Source organism: Capra hircus, chromosome 21 (genome assembly GCF_001704415.2).
Source record: "Capra hircus breed San Clemente chromosome 21, ASM170441v1, whole genome shotgun sequence".
NCBI classification, from domain to species: Eukaryota; Metazoa; Chordata; class Mammalia; order Artiodactyla; family Bovidae; genus Capra; species Capra hircus.
In genome coordinates this window covers 56,950,177-56,974,532 of record NC_030828.1, presented here as the reverse complement: position 1 = coordinate 56,974,532, position 24,356 = coordinate 56,950,177, and the positions used below count along the sequence as shown (strand labels likewise).

At 40.0% G+C, this 24,356-nt stretch overlaps 1 protein-coding gene across 3 annotated transcripts in view; it reads right to left on the bottom strand.

The window, feature by feature from the left end:
* GOLGA5 (golgin A5) overlaps positions 1-22,323 on the bottom strand; it is a 28,077-nt gene extending 5,754 nt beyond the window's left edge. Inside the window, exons 1-10 of one of the 3 annotated variants that reach the window (XM_018066404.1) lie at positions 22,105-22,323; positions 19,384-19,960; positions 13,882-14,109; positions 12,743-12,962; positions 12,163-12,286; positions 10,510-10,713; positions 6,095-6,265; positions 3,556-3,684; positions 1,269-1,367; positions 433-658 (exon numbers count right to left, since the gene is read on the bottom strand). In XM_018066404.1, the coding sequence (XP_017921893.1) occupies positions 433-658; positions 1,269-1,367; positions 3,556-3,684; positions 6,095-6,265; positions 10,510-10,713; positions 12,163-12,286; positions 12,743-12,962; positions 13,882-14,109; positions 19,384-19,930 (1,948 nt within the window). In that variant the 5' untranslated portion in view covers positions 19,931-19,960; positions 22,105-22,323. Of the gene's footprint in view, positions 1-432; positions 659-1,268; positions 1,368-3,555; positions 3,685-6,094; positions 6,266-10,509; positions 10,714-12,162; positions 12,287-12,742; positions 12,963-13,881; positions 14,110-19,383; positions 19,961-21,682; positions 22,037-22,104 lie in introns of those variants that run through there. The other 2 variants (XM_018066405.1, XM_005695338.3) reach the window with 2 other exon arrangements.

The window sequence follows — 24,356 nt, the reverse complement described above, 5'->3', positions numbered from 1 at the left end:
AGAATCTATACACTTCTCTACTTAAATTATAGAGCATGGATATACTCATGTGACTGACTATATATTAACTTTAATATTCACAGTTATGGTTTTTTAAAGCAACTTTTACTTTAAGGGTCCAGAAAGCCCCTCTCAGGTGAATTCTTTGTCCTTGACAGCCTGTGAAGTGTCCTTGGACCTTCTTCTCCAGGTTCCAAACGAGTGAGGGATATTAATCAGCCTGCTGTCCAGTTCTCTAATGATCATATCAAACAGCATATAGACCAAGAGTCACATCAGGAGAAAAGCAGGTGCTCTGCTGGATAAAACTTATTTTTAAACAAAAATGTCTTTCTGTAACTTTTCAGATCATGTTTGAATTGGCAAGGTTGGAAATTAAAGCAATGAAATATTCCCTGGAGAGTCCCCACCCCATGCCCCCCTGTTTTTTACCTTCTCCACTGTCAACTCCAGCCATGTTAATAGAAGACCCGTTACTACTGCTTCCAGCAGCAGAGTTGATCTGCTGCTCGAGGCGCTCCAGCTGGAAGACCAGAGAGTTCTTCTCTGTGCTGAGACTCTCCAGCATGGTCTGCTTCTGGATGAGAGTCTCAGTCAGCTGATGGAGTCGGTTTTCTAACTCGGACTGGCTGCTGTTGCTTAGGGTTTTATTGGTAAGCTGAAAGGCAAGGTGTTCATAAGATTACTGTAGCAAACGAGAGGCACAGAACGCAGAGACCAGATTACTGCATTCCCGCAGGGAATCCATGGCACTCAGCGGTTCCTCAAAACTCTACATTCTTTCACCATCTAAAGAAGTGATTTTCTAACTGTTATTCAGGGGGTCAGGAAATCAATTTGGCAGGTCACAGTCACCACTTACAAAAACAACAATAGAACAGAGTAGTACATAGAGGGCACAGCACATAGGGTATTATTTTGTGAAACTTCTGTTTTGGTTTTATATGTATAAGTGTGTGTGAGTGGGAGGCACATGTTATTTTTTATGTTTTGCATTTTCAGCTAAAAAAAAAGTCAGTAACTTTAATGAAAGACCTATTAGTAAGAAGATTTATCATTGGATTTTTCTTAGGAAACCACAATTATAATACTGGCAATCAGCAAAACCACCGATGAGGTTAGAAGATATGAAACTGTAGAATAACATATCATGACTCCAAAAATAGGACTCAGGTGAAAATGTTGGGGGGGAAAGTCTTAATGTATCCTTAAAAAAATATATGTTTTACAATGATACCTTTTCCCAAGTTGTGAATACTGTTTCATACCTGATTCCTGAGTTTTTGAATTTCATCTTCTCGATCTTTAATCCTGCTTTGCAATGTGTTCTTTGTTCGATACAGATCTTCTTCTATGTAGTGGAATTCCTACACAGTGAGGCATAAATGAACAAAAGCTAAACCAGTGCTCCCCATGGCATCTCCAGTACCTGGAACAGTGCCCAACACAAAGTAAGCACTCCAGCAATATGCTGCCTATATGCTGAACAGACTTCAAGAGAGTCGATGAAACGTTAACCCTTCAGCATGATGTAGCCATCTGTGTGTGATGGACTATCTAAGCACAGGTTTTTATTAGTCATATGTTTCCTTTTTTCTTGGGTAGATTATGTAGAGACAGAGCTGCTTGATCATATAAGTGAATGCCTAACATATTGGAAGAAAACCTGCCAAACTATTTTCTGAATGGTTTTCAAAATACCTGTACCATTTTGCATTCCCACAGGACGATGAGAAAGTTCCAGTTCTCCCACATCCTTTCCAGCATTAGGTGCTGCTCTCCGTAAGGGTGGCTATTATGGGAGCGTGTAGTGCAATCTCACTGTGATTTCAATCTGCATTTCCCTGATGATTTTGAGCAGCTTTTCAGGGGCTTATTTTTATTAGGCAGAATCCTGCAACTGTTTTGTTCCATCACTGATGAAACAACGAGAGAGGAAAAAGAGAAATACCTCCAAATTCACTAACAACTGCACTAAACTAGTTTGTACAATGGACACAATCAGTAAGAGTCAGGTCAGAATTAAAGAGTAAAGCGATGATAGGGAAGAAAGAGTAAATCATTAACTAGGCACCTTCAGAAGCATTACTTAACTGCAGACAAAGCAAAGCAAAGGGAGCTGAATGAAGAAGCACACAGGATATGGACTCAACCTGCTCACTGCAGTTTTCTCAGGTTAAGAAAACTGAGGTAAGTGAGAAGAAAAAATGAGGAAGGTATTTAGGTAGGGGAATTGCAATTTACAAGAAGGTTTGCTGGTTTCTTTTGAGCTCTAGGCTAGCACAAAATTTAAGGCTGAAAGTACTAAAATTACTTTAAGGACTATTTGATCCCAAGCTTAAGTACTTCCCATCCAGAACATCTGATTACTAAATAAACAGCCTAGAGCTACATTCAGTTCGACTTTCCTCTACTTAACTCCCTCATCTTAGAAAAGGGCACTAGGGGTGGAGTGGTAAAACCATCGGTCACAGTGAAATGAAAGTTATCTCACTAACCATCAAGAACATCAAATTCTTGCCTTTTAATATAGACTTAAGTAAATTAAAATGCAATTTCTGGAAGGACTGCTAATCTTATAACTAAATTATCTAAGACAGGCTATGATGTATCCTACAGATTGTTACTCAGTGAATTTTTCTCTTACTACTCAGGAAACAATCACTTTCATAATAAAAACATACACATCTTTAAGAACAGAACCAGTTTCAGAAATGATAAATCCTAATGAAAAAATTCTTAAAAAGAATATAAACAGGCAAAGCTGGAAATGTTATAAGTGATGCACTGAGAAATATACAAACAGCTTTCTCTTTTGTAAAGTGAAAAGCATAGTGATTTCATTGTGAAGATGAAATAAGATAATGTATACTAAGTACCTATAATAATAATGTTACTCAGTAAATTATAAATATTATGAATATTAATTATAGATTCTTATTGTAAAAATGTGGCTATAAACATGTTTAGCTCTGCTAATACTGAAACTATCATATAAGTACATTAAAGTAATATAATTTGGCTTGGAGAGCAGACAACTGCTAATTGAATAATGAAATATAATTTTAAGCATGATTTGTAAAAACAGCCTGTGACAAGCATTTTTTTCTCAAACAGAAGAGGAGTCTATAATGGCACTAATGTCGTATTTCCATTTCTAGTAAATAAAATTTACTATTGCTTCCAGAAAGTAAAAATGTGGTAAAATAAGAAAATCAACTGATGTCATTAAGTGTTCTAACATACATACTCTGACAAGAAGATACAATAAAATATAGACAGAGCAGTAGAAAGAATTTTGGACTCTGGGACAGGAATCCTGGATTCTGTTCTCTAATTAGCTGAATGATATTAGGCAAATCTCAAAGTCATTCTATGTCTCTAAGTTTCATCTGTTAAAACAAACAAACAATGAGGAGGGTGGGTTAGTAATAAGGTCGGAGGGACCTCTGAGCTCAAGCTCTAAGAATTTCAGTAAGCTACTTTACTAGAAATCACCTCATATGACTGCTGGTGAACAGTCTTCCTTGGGAATCCTCAATCAAGAATCCGTACCTGCTTCTGTCGGTCCAATTCTGCCTCTAGTTCTTGTTTAGCTGCTCTCTGCCCAGCTATTTGGTCTTGCAGATCCTGTAATTGTTCTCTTGCTGATTCTGCTTCACTCACCTGCTGAGCCTCCATATCCTAAAAAGATGAACCTTACATGTGAAAGCAATAATGAACTGTTTGGCTCAATATTTACTGAGTGGTCATTATGTGCCGTAAACGGGGCTCAGCAGGCCCTGGAGGGATAAAGATGAATGAGATAGACACAGCCTAGAAGGAGCACATAAACTGACCCTTCATTATGTAACACGGCAAACGGTGGGAGAAATGAACAGGACGCTGCAGCAGAAACTGTCCGGTTTAATGCGCATGAGCACATTGCGGCTCACTGGGAGATTTCCCTCTGTTCAAAAGCTAACAAGTTCAAGAGAAATAGAAATATAACATCAAGAAGGACTTCACTGCCTTAGTCCCCTAAAACTGTAGATTATAATTAGTTTTTGTATATGTGTGGGTATCAGAAATCAACTCACAGTAAAAATATAACTTTTTCCCTCATATCATGAGATTAGCATATTACTTTCTTTTTTTTCTTTTAGCTCTATTACTATTCTCTGTTTTCACATCTTCCCATATTTCTCTTTCTAACTTCTTCCTTTGGTGTCACTATTCTCACTTCTTCAAATTACAAAACCACCTTCTAGACTGTCTGCAAAATCCACCAGCGGCAAAGAACCCTGCTTTAGGTTTCTGTATTTTCCCCCTATGGGGTAAGCCTAAGTCCATTCATGTAGTACTACATGAGACAAGAACTGGCTTCTCAGTTTTGCTTTTTATCTTTTGGTTACACTGTGAATATATGCTCATCTCCACAAACTCTGCACTTCACATATCGTTTGGAAATAACTGATAGATTAATGATACTCCCAGATAATCAAGGTAAAATACTCTTTCACACAACTGTGTGGACGTAGCGGGAAACAGCAATAAGTTAAATTATTTTTCCTTACCATTTTCGGGGTTAGTAGAAAGTAGACTAATTTTTGTTATCAATTTGACTAAATCAGACGAATTCTCAAGAGGTGGGCAGTGTGGTTAAGGGTACAGAGTCTGGCATGAGACAGACCAGGGTTCTAATCCTGGCTCTGCCACCTTACGAGTCACAGCAAGCTACTTTCCTTCTCCACACCTAGATTTCTTCAGACTGTAGAATGAGAATCCGTCATCTCCTTCAAGGGGTTAAAAGAAGGAAGAAAGGAAAGGATATACGTCGAGTGCTCAGTGCGGTGCTTGGCACTATAAGTGCTCAGCAAATGATAGCTACTACAATTACCAGCCATTCTTCCATTTTGCCAGACCCAATACTGTGGTCCTTATTATCAGTTTCATAAACTTCTTGAGAAAGGGTAGAGATGTGTCAGTGTCATCAGTGATGCTGGGGTAGGGATGAGATATTAAAACAAATCATATTTTCCACCTCACCAAAAAGACATGGAGTATATGAAAAATATACATGAAAATATCCAAAAGTTTAGTGTTTATTCAATTTCAAATTCATGGCACTGAAGTCTTTGGAATTCAAAATTATTTATAGAAAAAAATCCTACAGTTTAAAAGATAATAAGAAAAAAACTCAGAAATAATAGCAGCTATATTTACTGAGCCTGTTATGCGTCAGGAACAACGTGAGGCCCTTTACACATAGGTTCCCCATAGAACCTTGTTCTCATCTGCAATTTACAGAGGAGAAAACTACGGCTCAGTGAGAGGGGGCAGTGCTGCAACGTAACAGATCTATTAGGTGCCAAAGCCTGGATACAGGATCTGCATCTAGATCGGACAGTCAAGCTTACACCCTAGGCAAGCCAGCCCATTCTTATCACTTCCACACTTTTCACTGTTGTTCATGTACATCCTAAAAAATCAATAATTTCCTAAGTTGATGCATGATAAACATTCTTGGCAGACAGTTTTTTTCTTTTTTAAAAAAACAGAAGGCTCATTATCCCATACTTTTTCTTTCTCATCCTCAGAGGCCCCTCCTATGTCAAAGACCCTTGTTTAAGATAAATAAGTGGCCCAATTTTACCTTTAGATTAAATATATTAATTACACATAAACAGTGAATTATAAGAAAACTATGAAAGATCACCCCTAAGCCCATCCTATTATTAGAAAGCACCCTTGTTTTAGAAGTGAACCCAAATCTACTTTGCTTTTAACTACTAGGATGTTAGATCCATAAAATAAACATTCTGTCTGGTTCCCTGCGTAACTCTAAGCCTAGAAGATGCATGGCACACGGCAAATACTTGGTATTTGTTGAATGAATGAGTCAGGTGACCTATGTTTCTTATTCCTATAACTGTAAGTCAACCAATGGACATGAAGCCTGCTGCTTTAGATTCACTTCTATCAGGTAACTAACATCCCCAGTTTCACACATTACTAATACCCTTCCCCCCAGATACAGAAGCTGTCACCTCTCAAACTACTAATACCTGGGGGTAAACAGCTGTCTGTGAAGCTGCACTGTGATGATTCTTACCTGTAACTCGGATCTCAGCTGATGTATCTGACCCATCAGTTTCTGTATTTCCTCCCTCTGTGTCTCCTTCTCGTGCCGAAGTTCCTCTAGCTCCACGCTGTTAGCAGTACTGCTATCTAGGCCTTCAAAACCAGATCCTTCCTTTAAGCTGTTAATCAGTTTTTCTTTAGACTGTCATAAAAAAATAAATAAATAAGCAAAGCAGAGATTAGCTTCTACACTGAATATCATCTACCACACACCAATTAAACCACGATGGGAATATTTCAATTATATTCTTTATCAGAAAAAGTCCACAGAATGTTAAATCCATAGGGATAAAAATGAAACAGAGCCTTGCTGTGTAGTGTTCTTGGACTGTAGTCCCCAGGACCACGTCACTGTTGAAAACTTATTAACAAGAGTATTCTCAAACTTTCTCTTCATTCTTTCTTATGCTTTTTCCCCTCCCATTATATTCCACTCAACAAATATTCATGGAGCATCTACAGTGGGTTTCGCACTATGCTAAGTGTTCTGTGTGATAAAAATAATGTCTCTCACTCCAGATAGTACCCTTTGCCTTAACAATAAAAGAGAAGTGGCAAATATCCAACAGAAGGCAGTAAACACAAGCTGCGAGAAGGCTGGATGGAGGAAGATTACTTGCAGAGTTCTGAGCAGGACAAACCACTTCTGGAGAAAAGAAGAGTTTACTCAAAAGACAGCTCTTCTACTGGTCCTGGAAAAAGGCTAAGATTTTAAAAGGTGTACAGAAAACAGGGGACAAAGCATAAAAACCCCAAAGCATGAGAGCCTGAAAGTATTCTGAGGTGTGGTCAGAGAGCATGTTAGGACCAATTTTGGGGGGCCTTCAGATCACAGGCTAAAATGTTCGAATTTTATTTGGCAGTCTAAAACCAACTGCCAGGAAGTGGATAAGGAAGTGCTATGACCGGAGATGCGTTTGAGGAGGGGACATCTGGGAGTGGTTTAAGGCAGCAGTTCACAAACTATGGTTGATGGGCCAGGTCTGGCCTGTGACCTTTTTTTGTACAGCCCACTAAGCTAAGGATGGTTTTTACATTTTCAAAGGATTATAAAAAAGACAAGACAAAGAACATGTGACAGAAACCAGATTCAGCCCTCAAAATCTACAATATGTACTATTTCACCCTTTACAGAAAAAGTTTGTTGATCCCTAGTATAAGGATGAGCTGGAAGAAGAGACTTGAGGTGGGAAGACTAGTTGAAAAAGTGCTGTAATCTAAGGCCAGTAACAGCGAGGACCATTGGTTCCTTCACCTTAAATACTAACTCTCTTCCATCAAAAATAGTTTCTCCTTTTTATGTGGTAGAATTACAGGTGATGTCTGCAAGCTTTTCTGCATTTTTCAAATTTTTTATAACAAACAAGATTAGATCTGTATCTCCATACCTCCATGTGGCTAATAAGCAGATCTCTTTACTGAGCTTCAGACCTGCATTTCTGATGGCCTTCTTGATACTGTCATCTCAATGCCACATCAGCTTTGCAAACTCACCATAATTTATCATACTCTTCAACCCTAACCTGCTGTTTTTCCTGTTTTCCCTTGGGTAGTACAGGGGAACACTCAAACCAGAAACCTGGAATCATCCTAGATGCCATCTGAGATGTCAACTCTCCCCTCACCTCTTCACGGCTGCCACAGTTCTTACACCCAAATCTGATCAGGCTGCTCAAATTCTCTAACACCTCTCACACCCTACCATCACCTATAGGATAAAATCAAAACTTCTCTGCTTGGTATGCAAGGTTTTCCACAATCTGACATCGGCTGTCTTTGAGTCTTCCCTCCTGTCTCCTGATCTCTAATACTTGTTGCTCTAGCAACAGAGAACTAGGTGTAGCCCCTTAAACATACTGTGTTCCCTTGGGCCCCCTTTACTCTGGCGTAGGCTGTTCTATCTGAAATCTCTGCTCGATCACGAGTCCTCCTACTCGTCCTTAAGTTTCTCTTCATACAGATCTCCAGTGATCCCTGACATCTCCAGGCAGTTGTTGAGGGCTTCTTGCTTCAAGCTCCCACAGTGCTGCATCAATAATTTCATTACATCAATTGCCTCAGTGTCGTCCCACTAAATCAAATGCTCCCTTAAGAAAGAGGACACACCTTTTGAGCTCAGTATCCTCAGCACCTATCATAGTGCAAGTGAACAGTTAAGTGCTCAATTAAGAACCCTTTAAATAAATTAACAAATTACATTTATGAAAAGCAGAGATATTACTTTGCCAACAAAGGTCCGTCTAGTCAAGGCTATGGTTTTTCCAGTGGTCACGTATGGATGTGAGAGTTGGACTGTGAAGAAAGCTGAGCGCCAAAGAATTGATGCTTTTGAACTGTGGCGTTGGAGAAGACTCTTGAGAGTCCCTTGGACTGCAAGGAGATCCAACTAGTCCATCCTAAAGGAGATCAGTCCTGGGTGTTCATTGGAAGGACTGATGCTGAAGCTGAAGCTCCAATACTTTGGCCACCTCATGCAAAGAGTTGACTCATTGGAAAAGACTCTGATGCTGGGAAGGATTGGGGGCAGGAGGAGAAGGGGACGACAGAGGATGAGATGGCTGGATGGCATCACCAACTCGATGGACATGAGTTTTGAGTGAACTCCAGGAGTTGGTGATGGACAGGCAGGCCTGGTGTGCTGCGATTCATGGGGTCGCAAAGAGTCGAACACAACTGAGCGACTGAACTGAACACAGATAATTATATAGAAGAGTTTGAAGGAGACAGATGTGATATTTCATAGAGGTAGGAGAAAAAAGCTGTTCCTAGCCAATAGCAAGCAGGGGCTAAAGTCAAAATGACACTATGGTTTCAAGCTTCACTTTCTAGGAAGACAGCAATATTATTTACCAAAACAGAAGAATGAGGGGAAAGCTGATTTGGGGTTTGCAATACCATATCCCAAGTAGAGAAGCACAGCAGGCATTTAGAAACCAGGTAGGAAGTTAGAGTTGGAGCCATGCTGAAGCCACATCAAGTGATAGAAGCAAGAGTATACGACAAAGCAACACAAGGAAGAATAACAGCAAAGTAAGACAGAATAGCCAAAGAGGACAAAAGAAGAGCGCCCAAGAGAAGCAGCAGTAAAGAGAAGACAGAGCTGAGGCCGTACAAGTAAAATTGCAAGGCGACTTTCAAGACGATAGGAGGGTTCACAGGGTCAACACATTCTACCAAAATCAAAGTGGATGGAAACTAATAGGAGGACAGAAAATATTTAGGTCATTAAAGACTTTGAGAAGACAATTTCAGAAATGTAGTGGGGACAGAAATTACACGAAGGAGTTAAAGTTAATAGTTCTAAAATGGAGGAGAGAGAACACTAATCCTGTCACTCAGTCGTGTCCAACTCTTTGTGACCCCATGGGCTATACAAATACAGTCCATGGAATTCTCCAGGCCAGAATACTGGAATGGGCAGCTGTTCCCTTCTCCAGGGGATCTTCCCAACCCAGGGACTGAATCCAGGTCTCCCACATTGCAGACAGATTCTATACCAGCTGAGCCACCACGGAAGCCCAAGAATACTGGAGTGGGGAGCCTATCCCTTCTCCAGTGGATCATCCCAACCCAGGAATTGAACCGGAGTCTCCTGCAATGTAGGCGGATTCTTTACCAGTTGAGCCAATAGGGAAGCCCTAATTCTGACAAGTTTGGCATTAAAAGAAAGGAGGACAGAGAAATGGATCAAAGTGATCAAAAGGGCCAAAAGCAATGTTTCTTCCACCATAGGTAGTAACTAGGGTTTCAAGATCTGGTCTTTGTTCTCCCACTAAGTAACCACATGCTCTTGACCAAGCTGAGCCAGAAGAAGGCAGCAGAGACAAAGACACAGAGGAAGACACAGGACAGACTTGATGGAGAATGGGCTTAAATGAGGCGGAAGGAATCAACGTGCAGGCAGAAAAATTATCCAAGGGGGGTAAAAAATGAAAGGACATGTCTTCCCTCTGATATGAAAGGCAAAGGAAAGAAGTTGAAAACTACAGTCTTGACTTAATTAAAGGGAAGGTGGAACGGTGGGAGAGGAGACCTGAGAGTGGGAGGAGGCCTAGGCCAATTGCTCTGAAAAATTCAAGAGAATCAACAAGGGAGAACAGAATAACTGTTAAAGACAAACACTGATGTTATCATGGTGATTAAGGTGACAGGTTGAAGACCTGAACTAGGTAGTGGAAGGATGAATATTTTTCTTAAAAAGACAAAAGTGGTGGGAGCAGGAAACATTTCATCTTTTTTACAATATTTCTAAGAAGAACAAGACACCTGAAGTAAGCCAACGCAGCCAAAAGGAACAAAGCACCCCACAGATCTACAAAGCGCTTCAGGGAGCCTCTCCGTCAACTGGCCTGCCTGAACATTCACACACGTGCGTCTCAGGCTCACCTGGAGTATTCGAGTAGCTTTTTGCTTGTAGTCAGCTAATTCTTGCTTAGAGGAGTCCAAGTTGGACTTCAGCACTTTGACTTGCTGCTGTAGCTCATCCACTCTCTTCTTCTCGTCTGAGTGTTTTCTTTCTGCCAGCGTAACTGCTTCTGCCAAATTCTGACGTTCCACTTCCATTTTATTAAGGCGTGCAGCAAACTCACTCTGTGGCAAATTTTTATATCATACTTACTATCATTTTTCTTTGAGAGAGTTTACAACCATCCATTTAGATATCTTATGGGATTTATTAGCTCAGCCCATGAAATAGGGAGGTTAAAAAAATAAAGGTCTTCATTTGTTAGGAAGTGAAGCACTGGAACTCTAAGCTGTGGTTCCTAAACATGGCAACGCATCAAAATCAGTGAGGAAGTCGTTAAAAACACAGCCAAAAAAAAAGAAACAGCCAACCAAGGCCTTCCCTGGGCTCAACTGAATTGAAATTTCCAAGACTGGGCTTAGAAATCTGTTTTTTAATCGGTTACCCAGGTGAATCTGATCACTTGAATACCAGGTCTGATCTGATACTAACTGATCAATGAATAAAGGTCTATAGAAAACTAAAAAGTCTATTAGAAAACAAATGGAAGACACAGGTACACAGCTATAGCTTCTCTAATATCATGGCTAACGTTTTTCCTTTATTTCAAACTGTCTACTAAACTAGTCAATGTAATTTTTTTTTAGCATAAGAAACTTTAAAAGTACACTCTAAAGAACACAAGGTCTGTCCCTTACTAGCCTAAATTTAGTTCTGAGAATTATTTATATTTTATCCTTATTTTCAAAAGCTGTGTATGTGTGTGTATTAGTTGCTCAGTCATGTCCAGCTCTTTGTAACCCCATGGACTATAGCCTGCCAGGTTCCTCTATCCATGGGATTCTCTAGGCAAAAATACTGGAGTGGGTTGCCATTTCCTTCTCCAGGGGATCTTCCCAACACAGGGGTCAAACCTTGGTCTTCTGCATTGCAGGCAAATTCTTTACTGTCTGACTCAGAGCTGAAAAATCACTAAACTAGATGCAAAAATTCACTTAAGAGTATAATTCTAAATAAACATGATGTACAATTTTCTCTTACAATAACAGAATCAGATTAACTTGGAATCAGAAAAAGCTTAAATAAAAAGAATAAATGAGATGCCTCAAATTAGCTTTTATTCAAATACTGATAATGCTTGTTGCACAATCAAATTAAGTGAAAAGATGTATGCATCTAATGAACACTAAGTGTTTTAAATTTTCAACATATAAAAGTAAATACATTTAGCAAGGATCAAGATAAATATTCAAATACTTAGTTTTTGTCACAGAAACAAAATTTTCTGAAATACACTGTAGAATTTTATTCTAGTACATGTGCTGTGAATGGTATAAAGTGATTCCTCCTCATTCAAATAATAAAATAGCCATGGGACTTCCCTGGTGGTCCATCGGCTAAGACTCTCCACTCCCAATACAGGGGGCCCAGGTTCGATCCCTAGTCATGGAACTAGATCCCACACGCCACATCTAAAGATCTCACATGTCACAACTCAGACCCAGTGCAGCCAAATAAATAAGTAAATAAAAATATTAAAAAAGAAAACAGAGCCCCGCTGTCCCCATTCTAACCTGCATCTGTTTGTAGCTCTCCTGTTCTCTCTTCAGAGTGGCATCCGCTTCATGCAGTCTCTCCTGAAGAGTTTGCAAAGCTTGATTCTGCAGGCTACTACCCTCACTGTGATCCTGTATTATTCTAAAGGAAAATACATCACTTGAAATAACTTATTTCCACAGTATACAAGCGAAAAGGCAGAATAATTTTTAGAGCATCAGCAAATTAGCACACACAAAAAGATAGTTTTGACTAAAACATTCTTTGAGAAGTCTTTTTCCCTTTTAATGGACTGTAATCTATATTTTTAGGCATCCAAATACAAGCACATGCCACATGTTATTGTATGTCAAAAGATTAATGACACTGCTCCTCAAATATTTTAAAATTCAGAATTTGCCTAACAGTGCATCTCAAGATTCAAATACCATTTTTAATCACACACATTCCAGCATTAACCAAAAGCTACATTTTCCCCTCTTGCAAACTTCCAAAGTGAAAATTTCACAAGATGGTATGGTATGACTACCATGTTTATCATTATGTCCACTGATAAATATTCCAGCTCATTTTTTCATTATTAATAGAATTAGCTACCGTGATTTTTCACTCTGTAAGGCTTCCAGTGCTTCTGTGCGAGTATTCAGCAGCTGGTCAGCTTCCTGGAGTCTCACTTTCAATACAGCCAGCTGGGAATCCTTTGCAGCCACCGCTTCAGTCAGGTCATCGACTTGGGCTCGAAGTTCTCGAGTTATTCGATCAGTCTTTGAATGGTCAACATTCCACTTCTCGACTCTTGCTCTTGCTCTGTTTAACTCTATTTAAAAAACAAACAAAGAAACGAAAAGAAAGAAGCAAATGTCTCCATATAAGTAAACATGTCTTTCTCAGACACACACAGATTTTCCTTTAAATCCCTTTAGTACCTATTGCCAAAATTAGGAGCTTACAAATATATTTGAATTTTTTGCTCCAAGAGGGAGCTCCATTTTTCAAGGCCAATACTCATATCTTATATTATAGTTAGTTGGTTGGAAAGGGACATGAAGTTAGCTGCTTTTCTACAAATGTTTTTTTGGTAAAGCATTTGGAAGCCAAACAGTAGACAGTAGAGAGCTCACAAGACTAAAACAGTCGGTGGGTTTTTGGAGTTCTGCTATAGATATGAAAGAATGCAAATCCAAATCAAGGGTGGACAATGTATGCCCCAATAGGATCAAAAGAAACAAAAAATCTGAAGATAGACACTGGGAAGGAATCTGTTTCTTTCCAGTACTGTGGCAAAAAAAAAAAAAAAAAAAAGTGCTTTGAATCTAGAAAAATGGTGGTGCAGAAAGAGCAATGCAATATAGATCTCCATACCATAGGCACCATCTGTAATTGTAAGCCTGGCAGCAAAAAATCACTTTCTTTTAAATACAGAAGCAAACTGTACAGGGTCTCTGGGAAATATTTCTATGCCTAAATTAGTGTGGGAAAGAGTGAAGCTTCTGAAGTCAGTTTAACAAGTCTTAATACATCTTCCTATTCACGGTTTCTAAAGGATGACCAAATAAACCAATGTTCTGATTCAGGTGAATAACATATAGCATTTCCAAATCTGAGCTATTTCCATGAAAATACTATTCTATAAGTCTCATCCAGGATATTTCTAACCGTTTAAATGCAATCAAGTTTTTAGTATATTTTTTGAAATGCTACATTCCTAACCCTGAATAATTTAGAGAAGTCTCTACCTTCTTGAGTTTCCTTGGACCTTTGAAGTAATGAGGCCATTTCTTGATTTAAATTCTGAACTTCATTCCTCAACAACTGGTTCTCCAGGCGAAGGTTGGACAGTTCATGAGATTTGCCATCATCATTAGGCACTAGGCTGGGATCAGTACAGGCAGCATTTGATAATACATTTTCCTTTGAAGAATCTTCGTGGGCCTCATGGCCAGAATCTGAATCATGAGAGGCTGCTGTAAGAAAGCAAATACATCTTTGTAACATTGGAACACTCCTTACATACGCATTCATAGCTTACTGTGATGGAACATCTTCTGGTTCAAGTTAACTGCTGCACTAAAACACCATAAAAAAATCAACTTAAATTCTTAAGAGACTTCCCTCTGATGAAATTTCATTCTCACACATAGAGTCTCTAGATTTCTAAGGCCCCTCAATGGATATAATGAATGAATAGTGATAAAGAACTGATAGAAGAATATAGTTCTGAGAAAGGGAAAAGCAGAGATAATTTATGTACTGGGGTTTAGGTAAAAATGGTTTTGGTCTCCTTTTTGTCTATGAATCATTTTTGAAAACAAGGATGAAGTTTCAACACTGAAAAATAATGGAGAGGAATACAAGCAGAGCTGTGGGTTTCAAGGCAGTGAGTAATAACAGGTCAGGACAAACTGTTACACACCAAACTGGAATCTACATTGCCTTACCCAAAGATATACTCGTTAATTCAGATACTCATTGCTTTGGATTTATCTTGTTTCTGATTTGTTACTAAATATGATGCAAATACACTTTTCACTTGCTCCCCCAAAATTAAGTATGTGCTAAAAAAATGAACCGTATCTAAATGAAAAATTTTCTCAACATCTTTAGTGATCAGGGACATGCAAATTAAAACCACAACAAGAACCAATACACACCTGCTAGAAGGCTAAAATTAAGACAACACAAAATGCTGGTGAAGATACGGACCAACTGGAACTCACAGACTGACTGTTGACGGCAGTATAAGCGACAGGCTGGGGAAAACGGGAAGTTTCCGCAGCTTCTTATTAAATTAAACATGTGCCTACCACCTGACCCAGTAACTCCACTCCTGAGTATTTACTGAAGAGAAATAAAAACATTTTCCCACAAAGAGAAGGACAAAAGTATTCACAGCCACCTTTATTCACAAAAACCAAAAACTGGAAACTACTGCAATGTCCAAAAAAGAGTGGATGAACTGTGGTGTATCCATACTACAGTAAAATGCCACACAATTAAAAAAAATTTAATATACTCAATAACATGAGTGACTCTCACTAACACGTTCAATAAAAGAAGTCAGGTAAGAAAGTATTCACACTGTATGATCTCACTTTTTGCTGGCAAACATACAAAGTTTCAGAACAGGCAAAAAGTAAAAGAAATGGTAACAGTGGGTGCTTGAGGGGCAGGTGGGGAGATTAACTAGAAAAGGACATGAGGCACTCTCTGTAGCAAAGGAAATGTTCTTTATCACAATAAAGGTGTGAGTTCCATAGGTATAGCTATTTGAATTAATACAATTAAGATTTGCACATTTCAGTATATGTAAAAATGATGAGACAGAGGAAACTTGAGTACTGACTAGGTATTAGAGGATACTAAGGAATTATTGGGGCTTCCTGGTAGCTAAGATGATAAAGAATCCACCCGTAATGCAGGAGACCTGGGTTCTATCCCTGGGTCAGGAAGATCCCCTAGAGAAGAGAACGGCAACCCACTCCAGTATTCTTGCCTGGGGTATTTCATGGACAGAGGAGCCTGGTGGGCTACAGTTCATGGGGTTACAAAGAGTCAGACATGACTGAACAACTAACACATATACAAGGAATTATTACATTTTTATGGTGATAATGGTGTGAATGTTTTTAAAATTTATATTTTTAGAGTTAATAAAATATTTATAGAAGAAATGATATGAGATCTGTGATTTACTTCAAAATAATTCTGTGGAGGGTAGAAGTAAAGAAAGACATTGAAAATGAGAGGGTATAAATTAAACCAGAATGGCTACAAGTTATTGATTATCATCATGGGATAAACTGTTGTATGGGGGTGGAGGGGAATGATCAATCTCTACTTTGATATACTTGAAATCTCCAAAATAAAGATATTTTTAATGAATAAAAAATGAGAGAGTTTTAAAAGTTACTTTCAATTTTATAAGATTTTAAAAAGATATAACATATATATCCAAGCCTATAAGATATATCTAAAGCAGTATTTAGAAGGACATTTATAGCCTTAAATATTTATATTAAAAATGAAAAAAAGGAATTAATGAGTTATGCATCCATCATAAGAATTAAACAGCAAAATAAACCTAAAGAAAGCAGAAATTAATAATAAAGACCAGAAATTAACAAAACAGAAAAGAAACATACTAGAGAGGCTTGACATGATCAAAAACAATTTTCTGAGAGAAACACTATAAACTACATTGTCAATACATTTTTAAATCTACATGATGCTGAAACCCATCAAACTGTACACTTTAAAAATGTGTAATTTATTGTATATCAGTTATACTTCGTTAGCACTGTTTAAAAAAAATAAGCATTTAGCACAGTGCCAGATATTGGTATTCCTCAGGTAGTATTTGTGATCAAGCTTTGATTTCTGCAAGGTTACTATAAATGATTAGTGTATTAAAATTTCAGCTGTGACCATATTATTTTCCTAAAATTCAATAAATATAATCCTCCCCAAAGTATATGAAATAGACAAATTCTTAGGAAAAAAATGTAACTTACCAAAAACATTTAAAAAGAAATGGAAAATCACTTGAATCAATAATTAAATCTTTCACTAAGAACAGCCCAGACCCTAATGGTTTCACTAGTGAGTTTCAGCACACATTTACTGAAAGGTAAGTTTGGTTTTAGGTTTAAATAAAATAAACCAACTGATCTGTATACCATATCAGTATTAAGGGGAAAGACTGTGATATCTCATTACTTACAGGAAAAACTGCTAAAAGTCAACATAAAAACTCAAACTAGAAATACAGAAAGACATCCTTGACCTGATAAAAAGTACCTAAGAAAATCTAACACAGACTGAAACAGTGAAAGCATTCTTTTTAAGACAAGGAACAAGACACACACAGTTGGTTTTCAAGTACTCACCAATGTAATAAGGCAAGAGAAAGATTTTTTAAAAAGATAAAATGGTTAAGCAGAAAAGTCATTATTCACAGATGATATTATTGTGTTGCTGAAAATGTAAATGAATGTACAGAAAATGTACAGAAATATGTACAGAAATATGAAGCCTAAGAGGTGTCTAGGTTGCTGCGTATGTGAGCATGCATGTGAGCATGTTTACATAAACCGATATGTAGCGACCGACAGAAAGTAAAAAATTTTAAAGCATACTATTTATAAGTGTTCTAAAAAATATAAACTACTCAGGAATAAAACTAACAAAAGCATGCAAGACCTTTATGGAAGAAACAAAACCTTAATCAAAGACATCCAAAAAATAATTATACCATATTAACAAGTTAGAAGATTCTACATTGTAAAAATGCTGATTCTCACCAAACTATCTATGTAGAAGCAATAGACTCTCAATAAACAGACCACAGAATTTTTGTGGAACTTGACCAGTTCTAAGATGCATACGGAAGTACAAAAGCCCCAAGAATAGCCTATATCAAGAACTTCTATTCACTGAGACATAAAGAGGAAAAACATATGATAAAACTGGAGGAGAAGAAAGAACTATCATATACCTTCATATATAAAGAGTATCTATGAAGCAATAAAAAAAGGACAATGCTTCCACAATATTCTGACCGTATCTCAACTGCTGCATTTACTACACTACATGTAGATTATCTGTGTACAAGTATATCTCATCTAATAAACTATAACCCATTCAATTCTGTACACTGGCTCATTAGGGTCTCAATAAGCATTTGTAAAATTAATCGAAAAATAGTTGAGAAGAAATTTAGGACTGCTTGTACTTAAATCTGCCAACAAAGGTCCGTCAAGGCTATGGTTTTTCCAGTGGTCATGTATGGATGCGAGAATTGGACTGTGAAGAAAGCTGAGTGCTGAATTGCTGCTTTTGAACTGTGGTGTTGGAGAAGACTCTTGAGAGTCCCTTGGACTGCAAGGAGATCCAGCCAGTCCATCTTAAAGGAGATCAGTCCTGGGTGTTCATTGGAAGGACTGATGCTGAAGCTGAAGCTCCAATACTTTGGCCACCTCATGTGAAGAGTTGACTCACTGGAAAAGACCCTGATGCTGGGAGGGACTGGGGGCAGGAGGAGAAGGGGACGACAGAGGATGAGATGGCTGGATGGCATCACTGACTCAATGGACGTGAGTCTGAGTAAAGTCCAGGAGCTGGTGATGGACAGGGAAGCCTGGCGTGCTGCGATTTCATGGGGTCGCAAAGAGTTGGACATGACTGAGCGACTGAACTGGAACTGTACTTAAATCAACTGCCAGGGCATGTGTCTGTCTTGAAAGCCCAAAACCCATCTCTTTACCACTTTTTTGTCTCGAAATACAAGAAACACTTTGTTCTCTAAGAGCCAAGACTATGTGGTAGTGGTTTAGCTGCTAAGTTGTATCCAACTCTTGAGACCCCACCACTGCAGACTGCCAGACTCCTCTGTCCATAGGATTCTCCAGGCAAGAATACTGGAGTGGGTTGCCATTTCCTTCTCCAGGGGATCTTCCCGACCCAGGAATCAAACCCAGATTTCCTGCATTGCAGACAGATTCTTTACCAACTGAGCTAAAAGGGAAGCCCAAGACTGTGTAAGAGGCTTTAACATTTAAGAACACAAGAAGCTACCATGAATTATCAGCTCTATAAAGAATCCCTGCAAGAACTTATCATGTTCATTGTTGTTTTAAAACGTCTCCTAGGTATACAAATTAGCCAAATCATCATGTAAATATCATTTTTGCAGGTGAGAAGGTGTACATTTTGAGGTAATTTCATAGCAAACGAAACAACTGAAAACCAGAATTCTAAGTTTTTAGTTCACTACTAGGTCAATGCCTTCAACTCTCCAACTTGGATCAAAGTTCAGTTTCTTATGCTTTACTCTCAGGGAAGGCAGGGGGAAAAACACACCAAAAAACTCACAATCCAAAATGTAAATGAAGTACAGCCTCCTGTCATTTTTATAATACAAATGACAAAGAGAAATGAATTGGAGACATTTCCAAATCCAAAATTATACGTTTTCTTCCAGATTTCAAAATGTTCTGGGTAAAGTTACCCACAGACAACATTTGAAAGTCCCTACTATAACCGTATATTGACTAACAGTGTTCCATGCTGTCTCCCTTGTTCATGCCACACATTTCAGAGAGCCTGCCCTTCTACCAACTGGGAGATAACAAGTGCCTCCCATCATCCTCCCAGATGATGACAAATGCGGCCAGAACATTTTAGGCTATAACACATCCAGTTTGGTTAATTCTAAAACAAACAGAGGCCTAATTAACTACCGTGGCTTTGGCTCCCAGAAGGATTTTCTTCAACGGCTTTGACGGTGGTTACACTGGTGTTCACAGAACTGATGCTGGATGTCTGAGAACTCTGCAAGACAGGGGTTTTGGCCCTTTCTTTTTTGATTTCCACTTTCCCGGTAGGCTCCTTCTGGGAACTATTAAGAAAATCAAACAGCAGCTCATCATCAGGTTCTGACTTTTTTCTTCGAACAAACTGGGATGAAGGCCTAGGAGCAGATGCACTTTCAACAGGATGGGAGGTCTCCCCCAAAGTCCTAGATCCTACTTTTACATTTGCAGTCCCAGCTAAGATGGTGGCTTTTTGATTTCGAATGTTATCAGCTGCTGAGGAAATGTAAGTAGTTTTAGATCCCGTCTGGTAAGTCAAGTCCGTATTTTGCTGGTGAAGTTCAGAATAGTCAGTATTTTTGCTATAAATGATGTTGCTGGTGTTCTCTTTTCTACTGAGAGCTGTTGCAGCCCCTTGATCAACTCTGTTTAAAAGATCTTCTGCCTTTCCAGCTAGATCAGCAAACCAGGACATGATGGGAGCAGAATAATCCTGTTGGTGAACCTGTAAAAAGGACGTAAAAGGATCAGCGTGGCAGAACACAGAGGCTAAGACCAGCCTCTGGAGTCAAGACAGTCCCGGGTTGGAAAGCCTAACCGGTTTCTTACCTCGTAACTTCGAGCAAACTAATCCGAAACACTTCACCTAGAAAATGAGGAAAATAAGTGTACTTATACTACTGGATGGTTTTCAGATGAAACAATACACTAAAAAACATTTTGAAAATGCTGAGCACATAGTAGGGGCTCATTTTAGTAGTTGTTGTTACTACAACTACCACTACTACCATCATTCCTATTTCAACGATGTGTAAATCTTGATGTAAAAAAGCCACTGAATGTCAAATAATATGGCAAAATCCCAGGATAACCAAAGAAAAATAATTTTCTGAAGTTTGTTGTAAAGCGCTAAAACTTGAAGAAACTTCTGATTACCACAAAAGCTACTTCAGTGTTAAACTGCAACACTATCATGGATAATTTAGGTGTGCATATACACATTTAAAACACACCTCCAATAGTTTGGATTCTCTGTACCTACCATATGCACATTAGGCTAAGTTCCAAATAAAACAAGATGATAGCATAGCCATCCATTTTGATACATATACTTGGGTACCTATCCAGTGCCGCAATGAATCAAAATAATGAAATAGCTAGCTTCCATGACATAGGACAGTAGTATATAAAAAAAGTCAACAACAATCTCTTGAATGTGCACACTGTTTCTTTGGCCTGTGGTGCTGGCATTCTTTCACAATTAACTCTTTCGTTCTTGGTCTTCACCCAAATGTCATCTGTTTCAAAACCAGCTCTTTCTTTCCATCTAAATTAGGTTCTATCATTGTCTGTACACACACCATTCTCTTCCCTGACAGCCCTTCATGTTTTATATGTATTTTCCCCCCTCTTGGGGAAGGAGAGGAAGAGAGTGGGTAGATAAAGGTCCTTCATGTTTTATAAGTATTTTCCCCCTCTCTTGGGGAAGGAGAGGAAGAGGGTGGGTAGATAAAGGTCATGTCTTTTGCTCACCAGTGAATTCTCAGCATACTGTAGGCACCATAAATACTGCTGAATGGAATTAATTTTTGTTAGATGCCCTGCAAACATTATCTTTAGCACACATAATTTTCACAACCACATTCTGTGCTAAGTAGCAGTACCCCCCCCTTTTTTTTTTCCATAAAAAAAAGGAGGGGGGAAGGTTGAGAAAGATCCAGAGTTTAGACAGCAGCTCAAACAGGCAAATCTAAGTCAGCCAAACCCACTTTTAACCCCTGCCTTCTCAATCTAGCCTACCAGTATCTGAATAACCTCAAGAAAAAACTCACCCCTAAACCTGTTTCTTACAAAATGGGATGATTACATGACCATGTATTTCACAGAGTTTATGTAAATCAAATGAAAATGGAAGTGACATGCTCCCAAACATATAAAACTCCCTACAAAGTATTTATTATTCCCAAGTAAACACTGGTGGTAATTAGGGGGCAAATTATCTCTCCTGATAAGGCGATCAAAACATACTTAATAATTTCTTCCATCTTGCCTCCCATCTTAAAGTTTTAAAGGACTTTCAAACAAAAGCCTGTGCCTTAGGACTGAGTACCCAATTAAAGGTTAAGACGGACCCTGGGCCTTTCCTCCACGGACAAAAGAAAAACTCTAGCCGACTTCCGAGGTAGAATTCTGAGGTCATTCTGCCCAGTAAATAAACGGCACACACCGAGGTGAAGAAACAGGGCGAGAGGGCGGGGGACCGGGACGGGTTGGCCGACGGCGGGGGCAGGGCCTGCTCGCCGGCCAGGTGTCAACACGGAGGAACGGAGGCTTGGGGTCAGCTGGTCGGTCCCCTTGAGTCTGCTGTCAGGATCTTAGGTAGGCGAGTCCAGACTTTGCTTCCCACCCACTTCGTTGAGCCTCCGGAGGGGGAAGACGGGCCAAACTAGGCTGAGGTCGCGGAGGCAGGAAAGGGGAGGGCACCAAGCCACGTCCGTGGAGATCCAGGGGGGCTCCCTGCCCTCTTCTTGAGCCCCTAGCAGGGCGGCGAGACCAGGATCTCTGCCAAGGGGCTGCCGCCCCCGCCTCTAAGGCCGTTAACGCCCCAAAGGGACCCATCGGGCCGTAGGGCTCCCGCGGCCGCCTCACCTGAGGGCTCTGCAGCGGCTGCACCGCAGCCAGATCACCCTCCCCGGCCGCCCTTCCTCAGCAGCGGGCCGGGAGAGGGCTCAGGTTGAGTAGACCCGGTCCCGGACCTGCCACGGCCCAGCTACTCTTCCGGGAGACGTGGAAGAGCAGTGAGGACCCCAAAACAGAGTGCCTTCCGAGCTGCCTGAGCGGCCAGGAACCTAGAGCAGCCACCTGGAGGCGACTCAGGCGGCAGCGCCGCCAGCTGTGGGGTCCTCGCGCCTGGCCACGCCCTTTCTCCGCCTGTGGCGAGAAAGGAAGGGGGCAGGGCTTGCGTGCGTGTGACGTTGCTCGCCTCCCTGGGACCACGGCCCGCACGCGCCGACACAACATTGGAGGCCACGCCCGCAAGGGGGTGGTCCCCTCTGCGGGCCTCTTAGATGGCGGGGGCGGCCCTCCGCCTTGAAGGAATTAACAGGACCGAGACGCTGGTGTCCCTGCTGTCGTTTACTTTTACCGGTCTTCCTCCTCCTGGCTAGATTTACGAAAGACAGTGTTGAGCAGGAGGTGGGGGAAAAGAAAATAAGTTTCAGAGCTTTACCAGAGCTGTAAAGACAAGATGATGAGAAGTGACTGGAGGTGGGAGAAGCGCTTTAAATGATGTGGTCAGGGACGGTCTTACTCTGAGGAGGAAACATTTGAGCTGAGACCCAAAAGATAGAAATGGCCAGTAAAGGACTCTTCATACATGTGTATTGTAGTTATCTTATGCAAGCTGTTCACTGAATATTTTAATTAAGTCTAAAATTTTAGTAATTCAAATACTCAGCACTTACTTTGTATATAAAGAAAGTAAAAGTGAAATCGCTCAGTCGTACCCGACTCTTTGCCAACCCGTGGACTGTAGCCTATTGGGCTCCTCCGTCCATGGGATTTTCCAGGCAAGAATACTGGAGTGGGTTGCCATTTCCTTCTCTACGGAATATTCCCGACCCAGGGATCGAACCTTGGTCTCCCGCATTGTTGGCAGACGCTTTACCATCTGAACCACCAGGCAAGTCACGTTGTATATACGATTTGGCTAATTTGGCCCTAATTGCAAGTCTATAACATAGTCCAAAGGACCCTAGAGGTTAAATAACTTGTCTAAGATCATGTGCCCCGTATTAAGGAGCCCACATTATTACAAAGCCTGTGCCCTTAGACTCAATGTTAATATTATTGTCTCCGAATTAAATATTGGGAGTAATTATAGCTCCTTCTTTTCTTCTTGTCAGGATTAGTCCAGTCCAGTAAACAGAAAATTTTCAGCATCAGGAAATAATAATAATAGCTTGTGATAGTAATTGTGCCCTTATTAAGCTTGTTGTTCATTCACTAAGTTGTGTCTGACTCTTTGCAACCCCATGGACTGCAGCATCCCTGGCTCCTCGGTCCCTCTCTGTATCCTGGAGTTTGCTGAAATTCATATCTATTGAGTTGGTGATGCTGTCTACCCATCTCATCCTCTGCCACTGCCTTCTCCATTTGTCTTCAGTCTTTCCAGCATCAGGGTCTTTTCCAGTGAGTTCACACTTTGCATCAAGTGGCCACAGTAGTGGAGCTTCAGCATCAGTCTTTCCAATGAATATTCAGGGTTTATTTCTTTTAGGGCTGACTGGTTTGATCTCCTTGCAGTCCAAGGGACTCTCAAGACTCTTCTCCAGCACCACAGTGTGAAAGCATCAGTTTTCAGTGCTCAGTCTTCTTTATGGTCCAACTCTTATATCTGTACATGAAGACTGACAAAACCATAGTTTGACTGTATGGTTGTCAGCAAAGTACTTGGGTTCAGTCCCTGGGTTGTCAAGATCCCCTGGAGAAGGAGATGGAAACCCATTCCAGTATACTTATCTGGGAAATCCCATGGAAAGAGGAGCCTGGCAGGCTACAGTTCATGGGATCTTGAAGAGTTGGACACAACTTAGCAACTAAACAAAAACGTATTTTTACCTACTCCAGTATTCTTGCTGGGAAAGCCCCATGGACACAGTAATCTAACAGGCTACACACAGTCCATAGCGTTGCAAAGAGTTGGACGTGACTGAGTGACTGAGCATGCACTTGTTAAGTTATTGTGCCCTTATAACACAGTATACTCTGTTACGCATCAGACATGCTTCATCTCATTTAATTTTCACAACTGCCATAAGAAAGGAGTTGTTTTTATTTTGTGGTAGGCGACTTCAGCCATGAAATGAAAAGAAGCTTGCTCCTTGGGAATAAAGCTATGA